The 17608-nt window shown below is 45.0% G+C and overlaps 1 protein-coding gene across 1 annotated transcript in view; it reads left to right on the forward strand.

The window, feature by feature from the left end:
* The first annotated feature begins 1415 nt into the window (after positions 1–1415).
* The window catches only part of Kdm7a (lysine demethylase 7A), a 70541-nt gene continuing 54348 nt past the window's right edge, over positions 1416–17608 (forward strand). Inside the window, exon 1 of the mRNA XM_028889346.2 lies at positions 1416–1715. Coding sequence (XP_028745179.1) covers positions 1522–1715 — 194 coding nt within the window. The 5' untranslated portion in view covers positions 1416–1521. The remainder of the gene's footprint in view (positions 1716–17608) is intronic.

The following is a 17608-nucleotide window of genomic DNA, read 5'->3' on the forward strand; positions in this document are numbered from 1 at the left end:
TTCCAGTTCTGAGACTGTGGCAAATTACTCGTTTTCCTCCACTTAAAAAAAAAAAAAAAAAAAAAAAAAAAAAAAAGCCGGGCGGCAGTGGCACACGCCTTTAATCCCAGCACTCGGGAGGCAGAGCCAGGAGGATCTCTGTGAGTTCGAGGCCAGTCTGGTCTACAGAGAAACCCTGTCTGGAAAAACCAAAAAAAAAAAAAAAAAAAAAAAAAAAAAAAAGAGGCTAGAATAGACTGAGGAGACTTACTGCTTGGAGACAGTGAGTTGATTCACCTGCCCATCTTCCCAAACCAAAAAAAGTTACCTAGGGAGCTTTTTTGCTTTCCCTGGATATAATTTGCAAACAGAAATTCAGCTTCCAACACTTGACTTGATAATCCTTAACAGTCTTTCTTTACGGTTCATTTTTCTCTATTCGATATTTGTTAGGTGCTTTTATTCGGTTTATCACCTGACATCTGATTTGGCTTCATCTTTCACTGAAAACAGTGCCGGCCCGTGGTGCACCGAAGGCTACTGAAAGATCCGATCCTTTTTTTGTAGCATCTCTCTTCCCAGGGAAAAGACGGTTCAAATTTTCTCCCCACCTACCCAATTAGCATAGCAGAGTAGTCACAGCCAAGTCTTGTTATTTATAAAAACGCCGGTTCTTCCTCCTCTCCCCCAGCCCATTTCAAGACTGTTCCCCCACTGGCGGCAGATACTAACGGAATTCCTCCTGGAGACGAGGCTCGTCCTCCTAACAGGGGCTCCAGTCAACACACCGATTTCCAAGTTGCTCTCCGGCAATCTGAGCGCGACGCTTTCGGAAGTTGGCGTGCGTTTCACCAGGCATTCCTCCACTTCGGGAGGCACAACCGCCTGACGTGTCACCCCGGCTTGGGGCCCACGCAAGCCGGGGGTGGCATCATCCTCAGTGGGCGGCTGCTAACTGACGTGAGACGAGGCGACCCTGGAGGGCTGAAACTTCCTGGCTTCTCCGCCTCGGGACAGAACCAACCACCTCGTCTACCCTCGTCACCCGGCAGGACCCCCCGGTCCCCGGCCGGGACTCTCACTCGGAACCAGCGAAGCCCGCTCCACGCACGCTCCCGCGGCCGTCCTCCGGCCGGAGGCGCGCGCCCGCCGCCGCCGCCGCGCGTGTCCTCGCGGCGTCTCCGCCCCCTCCCCGACCCGCCAGCCCTTTAGCCGGTCGCCGCGCGGGTCGCCGCGGAAGGAGCAGGGAGCGCGCGCCGCGGCTGGGAACGTGCGCGAGACGCACAGCCCCGCGCCGAGCGCCGGAAGCAGCGGGCCGGGCCTCGCGCACGGCGCGCGCCGCCCCCGCCCCTGCGCCGCGACCTTGCTCGCGCGCGCGCACTGAGGCGCCGCCGCTGCTGCCGCCGCCGCCGCCGCCGCCGCCGCCGGGGCTGCTGCTCCGGCTGCTGCAGGAGGCGGCGCTGGCTGGCGGCTGCGCTCGCTCCAGTCGGCGAGCGGAGGAGCGAGCGAGCGAGCGAGCGAGCGTGTGTGTGTTTTTTAAAGATGGCCGGAGCGGCGGCGGCGGTGGCCGCGGGAGCAGCAGCTGGAGCCGCCGCGGCAGCGGTGTCGGTGTCGGCTCCGGGTCGGGCCTCGGCGCCCCCTCCGCCTCCGCCCGTGTACTGTGTGTGCCGGCAGCCGTACGACGTGAACCGCTTCATGATCGAGTGCGATGTCTGCAAGGACTGGTTCCACGGCAGGTAAATAACCCCCCCTCAGCCCCGCCGCCGTCGCCCGCGGCCACCGGCCAGCCGCCGCCGCTGCCGCCTGCGTCTTCCTCGGGCTGGGCCGCCGCGTCGCGCCCCACGTCCCGAAACCCGGGCACTGAGCCCCCGGGCCGAGCGGAGGCGAGAGCGGGGGGTCCCCGCCTGCCGGGCAGGCTGAGGAGCGGAGCCGGTGGGCTCGGCCGGCCCGGGCGAAGAGTCGCCACAACAAACAGGAACAAAGGGGCCGGCGGAGAAGTTGGCAGGGGAAGCCCGGGCGAGGGGACGCGGCGGGCGGCGCGGCTCGGGTGGCGGCGGAGCGCAGGCAGGCCCGCAGCCCGTCGCCCCCCACTGCCCGGCTGCCGCCGGCCGCCGCGTCCCGGGCTCCCGCCGCCCCGCGCCTGCCCTCGGCGGCCGCCGCGCCTGCTTGGCTTCCGGGCGGCCGCCGCTCGGTCCGGCCGGCCGCGCGTCGCCCCCGCCGCGGGTCCCGTCGCGCCCCCTTCTCTCTTTATCAAAACTTCCGCGGGCGGCGCGACGGGACCCGCGGCGGGACGACGGCGCGGGGCGGCGAGTAAACAGAGCAACAGATGAGGCACTCGCGGCTCGCGAGGTGCGGGGCCCCGTCACGGCGCAGTTTGGCTGGTCGCCGGCCCACCCCGCAACACACCCCCTGCGGCCGGGGGCGGGCGGCCGGGGTCGGGGCACGTCGCCGCAGATCCTCCCCGGCGTCGCCGCCGCGCCTCAAACTTTACACTGAGTGCGGTCTCCGGCCACACCGGGACGGCCCACAGCGGTGGCCCGGGCGCCGGGGCCAGCCAACTTTGGGGTGGTGCGGTGGCGGACGTTGCCCTCGGATGCCGCCGCCGCCGCCGCCGCGCCGCAGGTTTGACGTTTCGGAGATCTCGGGCCGCCTCCGCAGCCAGGCCGCCGACTCGTGTGTTTTGTAATCAAAGTGTGAGGCTAATAAAGGGCGGCGCCACAGCCTCTTGACTCCAGCGTGGGAGGGATTCGCAGGCATTTAAACAAAGAAACTAGTTGGGGTTGGGCTCCCAAAGTCCTTATTTGGGTGTTGTGGCAAAGCCTGCGGTCACCTTTAGGTGAGGCAGGTTTTCTGGGCACCGTTGGATGTTGTATGTTGACGAGAGCCCGCTTGGGAGTTATAGCTGATATGGTGACTGTGGTTGTAGGAAGTATCCTTTGATTGACAGAAGGGCATTTAAATACAGCCCCCGCTCCCCCCTCCCCAATTTTACAGAAACATTGCACCACCAGGCCAGATGTCTTAGTCTCCCTCTACTGGTCTGGGGAGAGAAAACCATTGATATTACAGGGTTCTTTTCAATGGTGATGACTAATTAGGTAGAGTTTGACTTAATTTTCAAGTACAGTTAAATTTTACTGAGTTTTAAAGTTAGGTGTCCCCAACAAATAGCACACACAAAATTATCACTTTAAAAGCAGAGTTATGTACTCATTTTGTGTAAAGGCAAACGTGAGCAGTCTGACAAAAGGTGGAGGGTATTGTAATGTCTGCCACTTAGTAAATGTTTTCCTATATTTTGATTATACACAAAGGTGAAATTTGTAGGTACTAGACCCTTCCGATTCTATGCCTACATTCTCTGCAACTAGGCCCTTCCGATTCTATGCCTACATTCTCTGCTTCTACAACATTCCAAGGAACCAGAAAAGATTACCCAACATTAAATTCTAAAAAGAATAAAACAAGAATTAATTGCAGTTTCTGAAAGGTTGAGGTTTCCAGGGAACTGTTTGACAGAAATATGCCCCATTGTGTAATTCACAGATCTGATAGGTTAATAAATTATAGATTTGAAGTTTTTAAAGCTAATTTTATTGTCACATGGGTGCTGGGGAGTCACCTCAGGTGCTCAAGCTTGGGCTGCAACCTCCCCACCCCCTGGTTCTTTTGAGACAGGGAGTCTCTGTATAAGCCTGGCTATTCTGAAAGCTTTGTCGACCAGGCCTCAAACTCAGAGATCCGCCTGCTTCTGCCTCCCAAGTGCTAGGGCTAAAAACATGTACCACCATGCCCAGCTGCAGTTTTTTGGTCTTAAATTAGGTGTCTTAATGCTAGGCGTTTCATGATAAACCTCTGGCTGTTTTTTGTCACACATTTAAGTACCAGTTTGCACACAGGTGTTGAAGAGGCAGTAAAGAAGGCCGGTATCTATCTTCATCACATGTACATGTGATTTCATCTGTGGAGGTGACTCTGGTGAGCCCAAGGTCCTTTGATCACTAATCTTTGAGATGTTAAAGTGGTACATGTTAGAAGTTAGAAAAGTTAGTCATACTGCCGTGCCCTATCAAAGTGATATCTTCTTAGTAAGTCTAATTTTTAAATATTGATAATTTAGAATCTATATGCCTTGCCTATGATTGATATTCTAGTGAGTCACTTTTTAAACACAGTGAAGTATTACTTACATATTAATAACTAAACATTATTTACGTACATGAGAATTGGTCCCTAAAGGACCCTCAGTTTTCCAAAAAAAAAAAAAAAGGTCCATTTGCAGAGTAGGGAAGATAAACAGTCTTTACATGGATGATTTCTTTATTTCTTTTAAAATTTGTTGTTATTGTATGTGTTCCAGGGGTGGAACTCAGATTGTCAGACTGGGATGGCAGGTACCATTATCAGGCATATCTATTGTCTGGGAACCTGAATTTGTTTTAATTTCTTTTGAGAAAGAAGAAAGGGTCTTCCTTGATGCAGCTTTAGCTGCAGGGTGACTAGAACAGCTTCTTCTTGAGACTGTTGAACTTTGGTGCATCCTTGGTGATCAGGAATTCCTGTCCCTTAACCTGCCTAAGCTTTTTTGCAAGGGAGAAAATAAAAGGACACTTAACCAATAGGTTGTAATGTGTAATTGATACCCTGGGGTCAGTGAACTGAGATATGGGCAGGATTTTCCTAGGGAGTTTCTTTTCAAAAGTTGAAAAGTTCTTCCTCCAGTCCTGGTGGAAATAAGACAGTGGGTGCAGGTGCTCCTTGGTGCTGCTGCAAGACTTTGGTAGTACTTTGATATCATCCTATGAAAAACTATCTGGTTAAATTGTACTAGAATGGAGCCGGGTGGTGGTGTTGCATGCCTTTAGTCACAGCACTTAGGAGACAGGCAGGCCGATCTCTGAGTTTGAGGCCAGGCTGGTCTACAAATCGAGTTCCAAGATGGCTAGGACTGTTGCACAGAGAAAGAAACCCTGTTTTGTGGGGGGGGGGGGGGGGGGAATTGTACTAGAATGTTGTGTTCTGTTTAAAATTAAACACTTATGTATCTTTGTAATTACATATTCTTTAGTTTTTTTTTTTTTTGGTTTTTTTCGAGACAGGGTTTCTCTGAGTAGTTTTGGTGCCTGTCCTGGATCTCACTCTGTAGACCAGGCTGGCCTTGAAGAGATCCGCCTGCCTCTGCCTCCCTACTGCTGGGATTAAAGGCGTGTACCACCACCGCCAGGCTCATTCTTTAGGTTTTATAAGAGTAATGTATTATAAAAATTAAAAAATAATAGAGAAATAAAAATAATATGAAAGTCCGTATCTTTCATGGGTAATTACTATTTAATGTTTGAGATAGGATTTTTAAAAACAAAATTGGAATTTGCTTTATGTATTCTGTTACTTTTTTAAACTAGTGTGTACTTTTTGTCATATTTTTAATGCTGTTTGAAAAATTTTTTAGTGGCTGTATACTATTTTTTTGGCCATGTAGTGTTATATTCCACAAAAGCACAACATTTAAAAGTCATTTTCTGTTGTTATTACTTTACTGCACCTTGCATTTATTAATGGTGATACGATTTACACCCTTTTAACCAAAAATTTGTGGATATCTCTGTTTCCTTAGATTAACTCAAATTAGCTCATGCCAGGTATTCAGTAAGAAATTCCCTGAAAAAATTGGTGGTTAGAAGGTACAGTTGTTTTTGGTTTGACGTATCTTTGCCAGGTTGTCTTCTGAAATGTTCAGTTTGTTCTTGAGCAGTACCCATTTTAGTTCCCAGTGTCTTTGACAATATAAAATGTTACTAACTTTCTTTAATGAACAAACAACTTTGACAATTTGTATGTAAGTGAATATTATTTTTTTAAAAAAGCCTTGGGCATAATGGTGCATGACTGTTAACTAGCATTTTGGAGATGGATGGTTAAGGGAACACAAATTTGAGGCTAGACCAGGCTACTTAGTGAAACTTTATAAAAACAAAACAAAAAGATGAAAAAAAAAAGTTACCAAAAAGCCCCCCCAGTACCCCAAAATGGTTTATAACTGTCCTCAAACTAAAACAACCCAAATATTAACAGTAGATTACACAAATTTGGTATATTCATAAAGTAGAATAAAACTCAGCAATAAAAAAGAATACGATGTTGGTTCATACAATAACATGGATGAAACTCACAAATCTAGAGTTGAACATAGAAAGGTAGATATGAAATAAATACTCCTTTTAATCCCAGCATTTGGGAGGGATAGGCAGACAGAGTTCTGGGAGTTGTAGGCCACCTGGTCTATGTAGCAAGTTCCAGTCCAGCCAGGGCAAATAGCGAAACTCTATCCTCAAACAAAAAGTACAACAAAATGTTTTTAAAGTTAAGAATTGTTCAGTTTGGCAGCTGACAACATTCAGGGTATTGGTAATGCTGCTTTTCTGTGGTGCATTTGTGGAAAGCCTTGTGCATATGATGTTAACAAAATGCTTGGTCAACGGAAAAAGAAATTCAATATCCTGAGTGTGGACTGTGCCTGAAAACCTAGGAAGAGTCGGACTGCCTGTTTGGAGAGAAGTGGAAGAGATCACTAGTTTTGTAGACAGGGCTAGTACTTTGGATTTTACTTTTGTTTTTGTTTGTTTTGTTTTTTTGACACATGGTTTCTCTGTGTAGCCCTGGATGTCCTGGAACTTGCTTTGTAGAGCAGGCTGACTCCAAACTCACAGAGATCCACCTGCCTCTGCCTCCCATGCGCCACCACCATCCAGCTTGGATTTTACTTTTAAGCAGATGATTTGCTTTGGGTTGAGGTGTCAAGGAATTGACATCTTTTTTTATAAGGATCATTCTTGGTCTTAGTGTATAGAAGACCGGCGAATCTGAGGACCCCTGCATTTGATTCCAAGCTCTGGAGGAAACTCACTCTGCTGATATGTGAGAATACTGGAGCGGGGGAGGTGAAGGTGAAGCCAGGGAGACCACTAAGGCAATTGTAATAATCTAGGTAGCAGATGCTTTGAGTGGTTGAGTCAGTTTGAGTAATTTATGAATGTCCCGTCTGTGTGTGTTACCGGAGATTGAACCTACTGCCTTGCCCATGTCAGGCAAAGCCTTCTACCACTACCGATATCCCCAGCCCTCTTTACTTTTTGAGACAGGGTCTCACTAAGTTCCCTGGGCTAGCCTTGAACTTATTCTATAGCCCAGACAAATCTTGAACTTGTGATCTTCCTTAACTTTCCCTTAACCTCCTGAGTAGCTAGGAATACAGTTTTGTGCCACAAGACTCAGCTTTTAAATGTCTTATATTATTTTCCCCTTGATATTGAATGGAGAACTTTGTACATGGGATAGAAGAATTTTGTTGGGTAATAGTTGAATGGGCAGTTCTCAAGTTATACAGAGCCCCAGAAACGCACCAGAACACTTACTGAATGTTTTAATCAGTCTTAGGCCCTGTTTGATTACACTAGACCTTTAATTAACATTTAATTCTCACACATTGAATAAGTGTTATTATTATCCCCATTTTACAACTTAGGAATCCAAGGGATAAAGAGTTAAATAACCTTCCCAGGATTGTACAACAAGGTGAAATAGTATCTGAGTTCACACAGCTGGGTCAGTAGTGGTCCTAAGTTATCTCTGTGGCTGTAGCTAGCCTAGGAACAGGGTCTTAAGAGGTTTGTGTCTGCTGGAGATGGACTAGATGTTCCAGAGAGAACACCTGTAGACATCTTACTTTCTTGATTCTTTGAAGGAGAGATTATGCTTGGGGTCAGAAGAAATGGCTCCAGTGGTTAAGAGTGCATGCCCTGGCAGGAGACACATGTTTGGTTTCTAGCAACCATTGTTGGGTGGCTCACAGCTGGCCATTAACTCCAGCTCCAAGGGATTGGATGCCCTCCTCTGGCTTCTGGGTACCCCTACACACTCGCACATAGACAGACACAAAGACAGTAAAACTTAAAAAATATTTTAAGTGAAATATGTTAAATATGTTAAAATTGTAAATGCCTTGAGGACAGAATATTTATTAATAAAATATTGGAAGCTTTCTTCATTTAACTCTGCTTTCATCCTTGTTATGAATTTCTTATTGGAGAATATTTAGCCTTTTTTCTTTTTTTAAATAGGAGTTGGCAGACGTAGGTGTGGATCTCTATGAGTTCAAGGTCAGCCTGGTCTAAATATTCGAGTTCCAGGTGAGCCTAGGCTACATAATGAGACCCTGCCTCAAAAAATAAATAAATAAGGAAACAAAAAGAAAATTAGGGGCTTGGGATGAGTGTGGTGGCTTACACCTGAACCCTATCACCAAGCACCAAATTCAAGGCTAGACTGGCCATGCTGAACTTTGTCTCACCTCCTACTCCCTAGCAGCCCTCCTCCCCCCTCCCCCCATTAGGGATTGGAATTATTTTTAAAAATTGTTTTGTAGCCCCTATACTTAATGATGAAGTCTTGGTGTTAATATAAACCTAAGTGAGCATGTATCTCCCCATAGGAAGACAAAAGCCAGATTATTGCACTTTTTGGCTACTTTTTGATTTGTACTTCTTTTTGGGTGGGGGTGGGACAAGGTCCTGCTGGGCTTGTCCTGAGAGTGCTGGGGCAACTCTTTTCCTTGGCAGGGCATTTTAATCAAAGGGGAGATAGAGTTCTTATTAAGCCTTAGCTTATTAACTATTAGCATGGGGCTGATTTCTGCTTGTTTACTCTTTTGTTGCCAGTGTTCTAGGATTAAACTGAGTTTTCTCCTTTTCAGAGTGTTGTGGAGGAGATAGAGCAGAACAGGTGTGAAGGAGTCTGCCATCAGGAGCTTTGGTAATTTCAGGCACAGAAACTCAGATGGTTTGCACAGCTTTTGAACAGCTGGTGGGTGCTGCTCTACAGTGCTGGCTGTTAAGGCTTTTGTTCTTCATAGGCGCTGCATTTTATTTCTGAAGTCATTTACTTTTCTATTAAAGATAGCTCACCTTTCCTATCCAATATAGTGAGTGTGATTTAGATTTAATGCTGATATATGATTTTTCTGTTTTCATGAGAGCCCTGGTCCCCTGCCTCTTCCCTAACTGTAGCTTGAGTTTTCCTGCCTGGCCCACAGTCAGGACAAATCTCTGTCACCTGCCAGTCCCACAGCCGCTCAGACCCAACCAAGTAAACACAGAGACTTTTATTGCTTACAAACTGTATGGCCATGGCAGGCTTCTTGCTAACTGTTCTTATAGCTTAAATTAATCCATTTCTATAAATCTATACCTTGCCACGCGGCTCGTGGCTTACTGGCATCTTCACATGCTGCTTGTCATGGTGGCAGCTGGCAGTGTCTCCTCCCACCTTCCTGTTCTCTCAGTTCTCCTGTTAGTCCTGCCTATACTTCCTGCCTGGCCACTGGCCTATCAGTGTTTTATTTATTGACCAATCAGAGCAATTTGACATACAGACCATCCCACAGCACTTCCCCTTTTCTTTCTCTCTCTTTTTTTTTTAAGGGAAGGTTTTAACTTCTACATATCTCCAAAGCCAGCTTGGTATATTTGGGAATTTGGGCGTAGCTTCTTTTACTACTTCCTGCTGGAGGCAGGCACTGTGTCTTATGGGGACACAAAGAAAATTTTAGGATTATGGAGTAGTCCGTGAGGGTGTATCATCTGAGCCAGTTGCCTTGAAACTGTTCTGGATGTTGGATCATCTGGGCCTTGGTGTCATGGGAGACCTTTCAGGGGGTCTTGGCTGGTCAAACCTGATGTATCTTAATCTGGAACAAATCCATAGCCTCTGGCTTTCTGTGGAAACGAAAGCAGAGCCTCCTTTCCAAAGCAACATATCCTTAAATCCAAATTTTGAAGTCAAGGTATCTTTAAAATATACATTTTGGCATAACTCAACAGCTTTTGCAATCAAATGTTTTTCTTCAGTTACGAATATCAAAGAGAACATAATCCAGATTCTCTGTGTGGTAGCCATCTTTACGTGGCTTATTTTTTATATTACCTTGAGCCTATTGCTTTAAACTGCAGCCTTCTAAGCCTGAAACGGCACTGTGGCTGTTGGCTCCGCCCACTTCAGCTTCCCAACATGGCAGTAGTACATTTTCCGCCAGCTCTGGGAGCCAACTCTCAGAAATAGTGGGTCTTTGCTTCTATCAAGGCAGCGTGTAGCCCAGAAACCTTTTTTGTTTTGTACTAGCAAAGGCTAAATCCACCACACAGCTTAATGTGCCACTTGTGGAGGCCTCATTCCCGCCATACGGCAGGTCGAGTGCGCATGCCAGGAACCCACCATAGTAGCTCAAACACGCAGGCTACCACTAGCTTGAAAGAGACAGCTAGGAACTGTTTTTAGCTCCGTTTTAGAATCTTTTTACTCAGGTTTTAGGTGGAAACTCTTGCCCCACATTGGGCACCATTTGTAGCTAGAGTTTTCCTGCCTGGCCCACAGTCAGGACAAATCTCTGTCACCCGCCAGTCCCACAGCTGCTCAGACCCAACCAAGTAAACACAGAGACTTATTGCTTACAAACTGTATGGCCGTGGCAGGCTTCTTGTTAACTGTTCTTATAGCTTAAATTAATCCATTGCCATAAATTTATACCTTGCCACGTGGCTTGTGGCTTACTGATGTCTTCACATGCTGCTTGTCATGGCGGTGGCTGGCAGTGTCTCCTCCCACCTTCCTGTTCTCTCAGTTCTCCTCTCTGTTAGCCCCGCCTATACTTCCTGCCTGGCCACTGGCCAATCAGTGTTTTATTTATTGACCAATCAGCAACACATTTGACATACAGACCATCCCACAGCACCTACCCCCGCTTTTGGTGTTTCGAGATGGCCTGCCTCTGCCCCTCCATGCTGGAAACTACTATACCTGGCACCCTTGGTATCTAAAATGGAGAACAGTGTTTAGAAATGAAGGTCTGTTTGGCTGTAAACTTGACATTATGTCTAGGCTTTCCCAGTAGACAGAAGTAGGAACTATAATATCCACATATGTGCACCTCTGTTTCTAGATCTTCCTGTCTGCATACAATACAAACCATAAGCTTTCATAGTGGTACCTTATAGACTAATAGCTCAGGGCTTCTTTTAGTTTTTCTCCTTTCCCACTCCTAAATTTTTTTGTTCAATAGTGGGAAACTCAGCTCTTATATACAACTTTTGTTTTGTTTTGTTTTTGTTTATCGAGACAGGGTTTCTCCCTGTAATAGCCCAGGCTGTCCTGGAACTGGTTCTGTAGATCAGGCTGGCCTTGAATTTTTATAGAGATAAGGAGTGCTGGGAGTAAAGGAATGAACTACCACACCCGGTTCATATACGGCATTCTTATATGTTAGATTGTAGTGTGTATATAACAGAGTCCTAGAATTACTAACCTATCCCCTATTAGAAATAAATGTGCTACATTACATTTTTTATATAGTTGCCTTTAGCTTCACAACATATAGTAAAAAATATTGTATAGCATTGTTTTTATTTTTTTAGGCATGTAAAATATTAAATGGTCCTGAGAAGTTGAGTTATATGAGAGATAAACTCAGAAATGTAACTACCTCCTCATCTCTCCTATAACTCTCTCATTTCCCTCCTTTCTAATTTTTCCCTATCCACCCCGTGTAAGAAGTTACTCTGTTTTGTGTTTTCCTTTGAGATAGGGTTTCATGTAGTCCAGGCTGGCCTTGAGTTCACAGAGATCCCATCTCTGATCTCAGCATTTGGGAAGTAGAGGCAGGTGGATCTCTCTCTGTGTTCAGTGCCAGCCAAGGCTACAATAGTTAGACCCCCCTCCATCCCCCATGTGTCCATGCTGTCTTGCCTAGCCCTAAGAGTTTAAAATTCGTTTTAAAGGATTTAGAAATTTTTTTTTTTTACATTTTATGTGTATGGCATGTATGAGTGTTTTCCTACTTGTATGTATGTGCATGCCTGGTCTCTTGGAGGCCAGATGGGACATTGTGGTCCTCCCTACCCTGAACTGGAGTTGTTAACAGTTGTGAGCTATTATGTGGGTGTTTGGAACTGAACTCATCATGTCTTGTGCTGTTGACTGATGAGCCACAAATCCACCCCCCCCTTTTTTTTTTTAAAGATAAGGTTTTATGTGTCCTAGTTTGGCCTCAAACTTGCTATGTAGCTGAAGGTGGCCTTGAACTTTTGATCTTCCTGTCTCCACCTGCACCACACCTGGTTTAGGTGGTGCTGGGGATTGAACCCAGGGCTTTGTGCATGCTAGACAAGCATTCTAGTAACTCAGCTGTATCACTAACCCTGGTTTATCTTTTTTGCATGTGATGTACAAGATGCGCTTTCTTGCATGCATGCATGGATGTTCTGAGGATTGAACCCAGGGCTTTACCAATTCAAAACCCATTGTCTACTACATCTCTAGCCTGTGTGTGTGTGTTTCTTTTAAACTTAAATTACATTTTAATTTATTTTGTGTGTATGTGCACGTGTGTGAGCATGCATATGTTGTGATGTATGTACCTGTAGAGGTCTGATGACTTGTGGAACTGGATTCCAGGGATCGAACTCAGGTGGTCAGGCTTTTGAGGCAAGCATTACACACAAGTCACCTCAACAGCCCTATTTTATTTTATTTTTTCCATGCTTGGAATCAAAACCAGTCCTACACATAATATGTATGTTCTTTTGTTCTTTGCCTTTTTTTACTTTGCTGTGTAACTTCCCATGTTTAGTTTGAAGAGCTTTTCTTTCTTATTTTTTAAATCTCTGTGACCACATAACTCTTTTATGTGGATCCTTTGGGTCTTATTCCACTTTTCTATTGTATGTGGGCATTTAAGTTTACAGTGTTTTGTAGTTACTAACACTACTACAGTGAACAACCCTGTATATATCTATTTTCATATTGTTGGAGATAATTCTTTAGTCAGATTGTTAGCAATGGTAAATGGAGACACAGCTGTAATCCCAGCTACTTGGGAGGCAGAAGCAGGATTGATTGCAAATTTTAGGCCAGTCTGGGCAACTGAGTCAGATCCTTTCTCAAAACGAAACAAAACAAAATTTAAAAGAGCTAAGGAGGGCCCTGAGTTCAATCCCCAATAATATCACTGTCATCACCCCTGCCCCAAGAAAATAATGCATACATTGTTTTATTAGTACTACTTCATTTCTTCCTAGTAATTGGATCAACTTGAATTCTCACCAGCATTGTGTATGGGTCTCATACACAATGTATATAGTCTGTGTAGCCCAGACTAGTTTGAAACTTTAGCCCAGAGTGACTTTGAACTGAGATCATCCTGACTACCAGAATATAGGCATGTACCTCCATGCCTGGCTTCTGCCTGCTTTTAAGATCTCCTGTGGCAGTTATGAATAGCCTTTTCCAATGTTCAGTTGTCTGTTGGTTTGTTATGGTGATTTTTGAACTGTAAAAACAAAGTTTTTTTTTTTTTTAAAGATTTATTTATTTATCATATATACAGCATGTATGGCTGCAGGCCAGAAGAGGGCACCAGATCTCATTACAGATGGCTGTGAGCCACCATGTGGTTGCTGGGAATTGAACTCAGGTCCTCTGGAAGAGCAGTCAGTGCTCTTAACCTCTGAGCCATCTCTCCAGCCCCAAAAAACAAAGTTTTAAGTTATGTAGTTACATTTTCAATCTTTTCTTTTAATTAGCTCTGGAGTTTGAATTCTTTTTTTTTCAAAACAGGGTTTCGCTGTGTAGTTTTGGTGCCTATCCTGGATCTTGTTCTGTAGACCAAGCTGGCCTTGAACTCACAGAGATCTGCCTGGCTCTGCCTTCTGAGTGCTGGGATTAGGAGTTTGAGTTCTTATCCTTTTTCTATCCAAGGTTAAAGAGAATTTTTACTTTTTTTCCCCTAGTACTTAAGCATTCAGATTTTCTTTCTTTTTTAATAAAAAGTCTGTGCCCCAAGCAGCTTTGTTATCAATAATATAAAATTATACTATAATTTAATTTTTTTCTAACTGTGTCCTGGTATTGTTGTTAAAAATGCCATATTGGCATGGCTCAGCCCTTTCGAGCCCTGGCTGCTCCGAGGCCCCAAGCCCTGTCCCAAACCCGCCTTGTCAAGCAGCTCACAGCCATCATCATTTTGGCTCCAGGGATTCTAACACCTCTGGCCTTCACAGGCACCTGTCACATGTGCATACTCACACCTACAGATAATAATGAAAACAAAACAAAAATGAAATCCATGTTGGGGCTGGAGAGATGGCCCAGTGGTGGTTAAGAGCTCTTGTTCTTGCTGAGGACCAGCGTTTAGTTCCCAGCCCCCTCTGTGGCACCTTACAACAATTCCAGGAGATCTGATGCCCTCTTCTGGCCTCTGTGGACACCAGCCATGCATGTGGTACACATACATACACATAAATAAATAAAATGCAAATAGATAAATCTTTTTTAGAAAATTATATTGACCCAAGTGGCTTGAGATGCCCAAATCCTTGCCAATTAGTATACATGGCTGAAAATTCCATGTATGGTTGATTCTGTTTTTGTTTTTTTTTTTTCTCGAGACAGGGTTTCTCTGTGTAGCTTTGCGCCTTTCCTGGAATTCGCTTTGGAGACCAGGCTGGCCTTGAACTCACAGATATCCGCCTGACTCTGCCTCCTGAGTGCTGGGATTAAAGGCGTGCACCACCACCACCACCACCACCGCCCAGCTTGGTTGATTCTATTTATATACATTCTATTCCACTAGTCTCTGTTTCTGGACCAGCAGCTCACTATTTAAATTATAGAAGCTTTTCTAGTCTGTTTTTAAGTCTGATAAGGCCAGGCTTGTCCTCATAGTTCTTTGTCTTCAGTGTTTTTCTGACTATTCCTTACAGATTTAGTTTTCTGTGTGAACTTTAGTATTAACTTGCCTAAATTTTAATCTTAAAGACTTATTATTTTTTTTTTTTTGGTTTTTTCGAGACAGGGTTTCTCTGTGTAGCTTTGCGCCTTTCCTGGAACTCACTTGTAGACCAGGCTGGCCTCGAACTCACAGAGATCCACCTGGCTCTGCCTCCCGAGTGCTGGGATTAAAGGCGTGCGCCACCACCGCCCGGCTCAAAGACTTATTTTTTAAATGTATATATGTGTTTCTGTATCTGTATGTTATATGTGTGTGTGTGCGCGCGCGCTGCGACTCAAGGGGGCCAAGAGAGGGTGTAGGATTTCCCTGGAGCTGGAGTTGTAAGCAATCCAGTGTGGGTGCTGAGAACTGAATATGGGAAGAGCAGCAATGCTCCCATTAAGTCATCTCTTCAGTCTAATAACTTGTCTCATTTTATTCAAAAATTTAATGATATTTTTATTGAGATTACATTAAATTTATAAAGTGTGCACTAAATTTTTTGTGTGTAGATTTTGTTCATTTCTTTTTTGTTTGTTTTGTTTTTGTTTTCGAGACAGGGTTTCTCTGTGTAATAGCTCTGGCTGCCCTGGAACTTGCTGTGTAGATCAGGCAGACCTCTAACAGAGATCCACCTGCCTCTGCCCCCTGAGTGCTGGGAAGGCGTGTGCCACCACTGCCTAGCTATTTTGTTCATTTCTTAAGATTATTCCTAAGTATTTAATTTTCTTTACTACTGTTTTAAATGGGATTTTCATTTGGTTATTGCTATTTATATGAAGATTGGATTTTTTGATTATATTTATATCTTGCTATCTTACTGGAAGAATTGAAATTTTGGGACTGGAGATGTAATTCAGGTGCTAGAGTGTTTGCCTAGCATGTGGATTTTATGTGCTACATAAGCCAGGAGTTGTGGTACATACCTGTAATCATGGCACTCTGGTAGCATAGACAGGGTTGTCAGAGATTGAAGGCTATCCTTTGTTACATAGTGAGTTTGAGACCAACTTCTGATAAATTTGACCCTGTCTCAAAACAAAAAAACAAGAAGCAGACACACAAACCTGTTGTAGTTTAGGGTCACCATTACTGTGACCAAAGCAGCTTAGGGAGGAGAGGGTCTGTTTAAAGGCTTGTGCTTCCGTGTCACAGTTCATTGAAGGAAGGAAGCCAGGACAGAAACTCAAACAGTCCTCACTGTGCAATCTTTTGATCAGTGCAAGTTTCGGTTGGGTGGTTCAGTTAAATAACACCAGTCCCCTCGGATTCAAATTGCAGTCACCATGATATATTGCCCATGAGAACAGGCTTTGCCACTAGCTCTTCAGTATGCACATCTGCAGTCACTGCATAAGCAAGAGACATCCATTTGTTCTTCAGTTCACATGGGCAACAAGTGTGTCAACATGCTGCCTCCTTGCCTCCTGGTAAGAAACACAGGTGAGCTGTTGCTAACTTGGATAATGGAGGAGAGCACTCAGATAAGAGGATAGTACAGCAAAGGGAAAAAAGAAAACAAGCAGTGCCCATGGAAGTGAAGTCCAGTTGGTTGTAAATGGAGTAACAAGTAAAGACTCACCTTTGAGGACACTGATGCTGCTTACCATGGAAGGATTCCAGATGAAGCCAGAGTCATTTAGTGAAGGCACACTTACAGAACAGTGTTTCAACTCCTAGTATATAGAAGATGCATTCCTTTTATTGTTCATTCCTCTAAACAGCAACAACACGAACATTTTTTTTAAAAGTAAAATTTTATTTAAGAAAAGAGGACACCCGAACCCTGCCATTCTCGAATGTAAGGTGGAGGCAGCTTCCAGATCCAGTGGAACCTGAGTCAGATAGCAGCACCACACACTCAGGCATTTTTAATGTTTTGATACATTCATAAAGGCCATGGAGTAATTATAATTTCCACCATTTAGTATTAAGATAGCTTTGCATAGTTTCGCTTATGTGGTTATTTAAAAAGTATTATTTATGTGTGGTGGTGGGGGAGAGAAAATGAGCAAGAGCCCACATCAGCATGTCTGAGGAGGTCAGAGGACACATTTGGGGACTTGGTTCTCACCTTCCATCTTGTTGAGGCTTCAGCTTTCAGACAATTCTCCTTTCTACCTTCCATCTACTGTAGGAGTGCTGGAATTATAGATGTGTGCTACTGAAATCAAGCTTTTTTTTTTTTTTTTTGGTTTTTCGAGACAGGGTTTCTCTTGTGTAGCTTTGCGCCTTTCCTGGAACTCACTTGGTAGCCCAGGCTGGCCTCGAACTCACAGAGATCCGCCTGCTCTGCCTCCCGAGTGCTGGGATTAAAGGCGTGCCCCACCACCGCCCCGCTATTGAAATCAAGCTTTTGCACATGGTTTTGGGGATCAAACTTAGGTCACCAGGCTTATGCAACAAGCACTTTTACCTACTGAGCCATCTTGCTGGCTCACTGTGGTTATTTTTTATGATCTTGCTCTACTGTATTAGGCAGGGTTCTCTAGAGGAACCAGAACCAGTAGAATGTAAATATGTTATTAAAGGGGACTTATTTGATTGGCTAACACAGTAGGGACTGGGGGTCCAACAGTAACTGTGTTTGCTGGAGGAACAGAGAACCCAGCAGTTACTCAGTTCGCAAAGCTGGAGGTCTCAGCACTTCCAGTCTGCTGCTGGAGACCTGCAAGTTCTCTGAAGAGTCTAGTGTCAGAGCACTTTGGAAGACCAAGGAAGCTAGAGTCTGATGGCAGTAGCAGTGATAGGGACTTGCTTAGCAAAGAAGTGCATTTTCCTTGGCCCTCTTTCCATTGGGACCACCCGTTAGGT

The sequence above is a fragment of the Peromyscus leucopus genome, chromosome 3, assembly GCF_004664715.2.
Source record: "Peromyscus leucopus breed LL Stock chromosome 3, UCI_PerLeu_2.1, whole genome shotgun sequence".
In the NCBI taxonomy this organism is placed as follows: domain Eukaryota; kingdom Metazoa; phylum Chordata; class Mammalia; order Rodentia; family Cricetidae; genus Peromyscus; species Peromyscus leucopus.